At 42.1% G+C, this 1,343-nt stretch overlaps 2 protein-coding genes across 3 annotated transcripts in view; one reads left to right on the forward strand and one right to left on the reverse strand.

Moving 5' to 3' along the window:
• Positions 1-1,343, forward strand: part of LOC118406635 (zinc finger protein 184-like) — a 220,146-nt gene that overhangs the window by 101,621 nt on the left and 117,182 nt on the right. The window lies entirely within an intron of this gene.
• The window catches only part of LOC118406491 (anoctamin-1-like), a 15,873-nt gene that overhangs the window by 5,020 nt on the left and 9,510 nt on the right, over positions 1-1,343 (reverse strand). Inside the window, exons 10-11 of the mRNA XM_035806549.1 lie at positions 918-1,018; positions 174-301 (exon numbers count right to left, since the gene is read on the reverse strand). Of these exons, the coding sequence (XP_035662442.1) occupies positions 174-301; positions 918-1,018 (229 nt within the window). The remainder of the gene's footprint in view (positions 1-173; positions 302-917; positions 1,019-1,343) is intronic.

The raw sequence follows: 1,343 nt of genomic DNA on the forward strand, positions 1-1,343 counted from the left end.
TCATTTTGCTTGCGAAAGAGCTAGGGGAATTTCCCTGGTGCAATGAACCTGTAAATACTGTACATAGCGTCTGTCACGACCAGTGGAAGACTAGCTCTTCAGTGAGCTAAAACTGGACCGAGATCACTTTCCTTTTTCCTTTCCTTTTCATTCGAACTCCTTTTGTAACTGACCTGTTGATGAAGACATTGATGTTGTGCTTGAGGATCCTCCCAACTTTCTCCTTCATCTTCTCCTTCTCCGCCAGCTCCAGTTCTGCAACCTTAGCCACCGAGTCCACACGCACTCGAGACCCAAACACCTACAAACAGATGATACAAAATAAAATAAACAAACAAACAAGTAATACAGAAGATCATAGCCTGATTAAATCTTGCTTATAGCAGCCCGGCGAACATCCGCTGGCCACCCTCTGTGGGGAGGGGCCAGTTACAGCTCTGGACAGCAGACTATGTGTTACACAGACAAGAAGATCAGTTTTTTGAAGAAGCTCACCACGAACTGGAAAAGTGGGGAGATGTGAAGAGAGACTGATGGGAATCCAGACCACTGCAACAGCAGAACTCAGTCTGGCAACTGAGACTTAAATGCAAGAGTCATAACTTTTTGGTATTTTCAGTCTTGATTTGTATTGCATTTCCACATTTTTTTCCAAACTTACATGTTCGTCACAAGTAGGCTTTTTATATTAATTGTCATTTGCACCATGTTGGATAACGTTGTACATGTATGTTTGATACAAACACCAACTTGGTTCTGCTGATTCAAATAATCATTACAACAGTGATGAAAGATCCATAAACCATATTGGGTAGACAACACATGACTATCTTAACAGACATACAAAACAGAAGTGATACTCTTTTAAACATTGATAAAACAATTATCTACTACATGCAAGAAAACAGATGTATAACCTTGATCTTGTCAGCATCCATGGAAGTGTTACCGATGAGGATGCGGGCATTCTCCACCCGCTTGGGCTGGTTCACGCCTGGCTTCTTCTGCAACAGGAACCCTGGAGGGATAAAAACATCACAAGAACTTGTAAATTAATTTGTTTTTGCAGAGAATGCAATCTATTCAGGCTCAGGCTTTTAGCCAGGAATGCCCATGGACCCCACTACAATACTTGCGCTTGTATCACTTGCCGTGACTTGCCAAGAAAATTGCACTTCATACAATAAATTCCTAGCTAAAAGCCTGTTCCTTGTATACCAATATCTACCCAATCAACCTGGCTTGATTGGGCAAGTACAAGGCTTAAATGCTCTTGCCCAATCAGCACTTTCCCTTGCCTCAGGCAATCAGGCCAATGGACATGTCTAACTCCTGGACTTTTA

This window comes from Branchiostoma floridae, chromosome 19 (assembly GCF_000003815.2).
Source record: "Branchiostoma floridae strain S238N-H82 chromosome 19, Bfl_VNyyK, whole genome shotgun sequence".
Lineage (NCBI taxonomy): Eukaryota > Metazoa > Chordata > Leptocardii > Amphioxiformes > Branchiostomatidae > Branchiostoma > Branchiostoma floridae.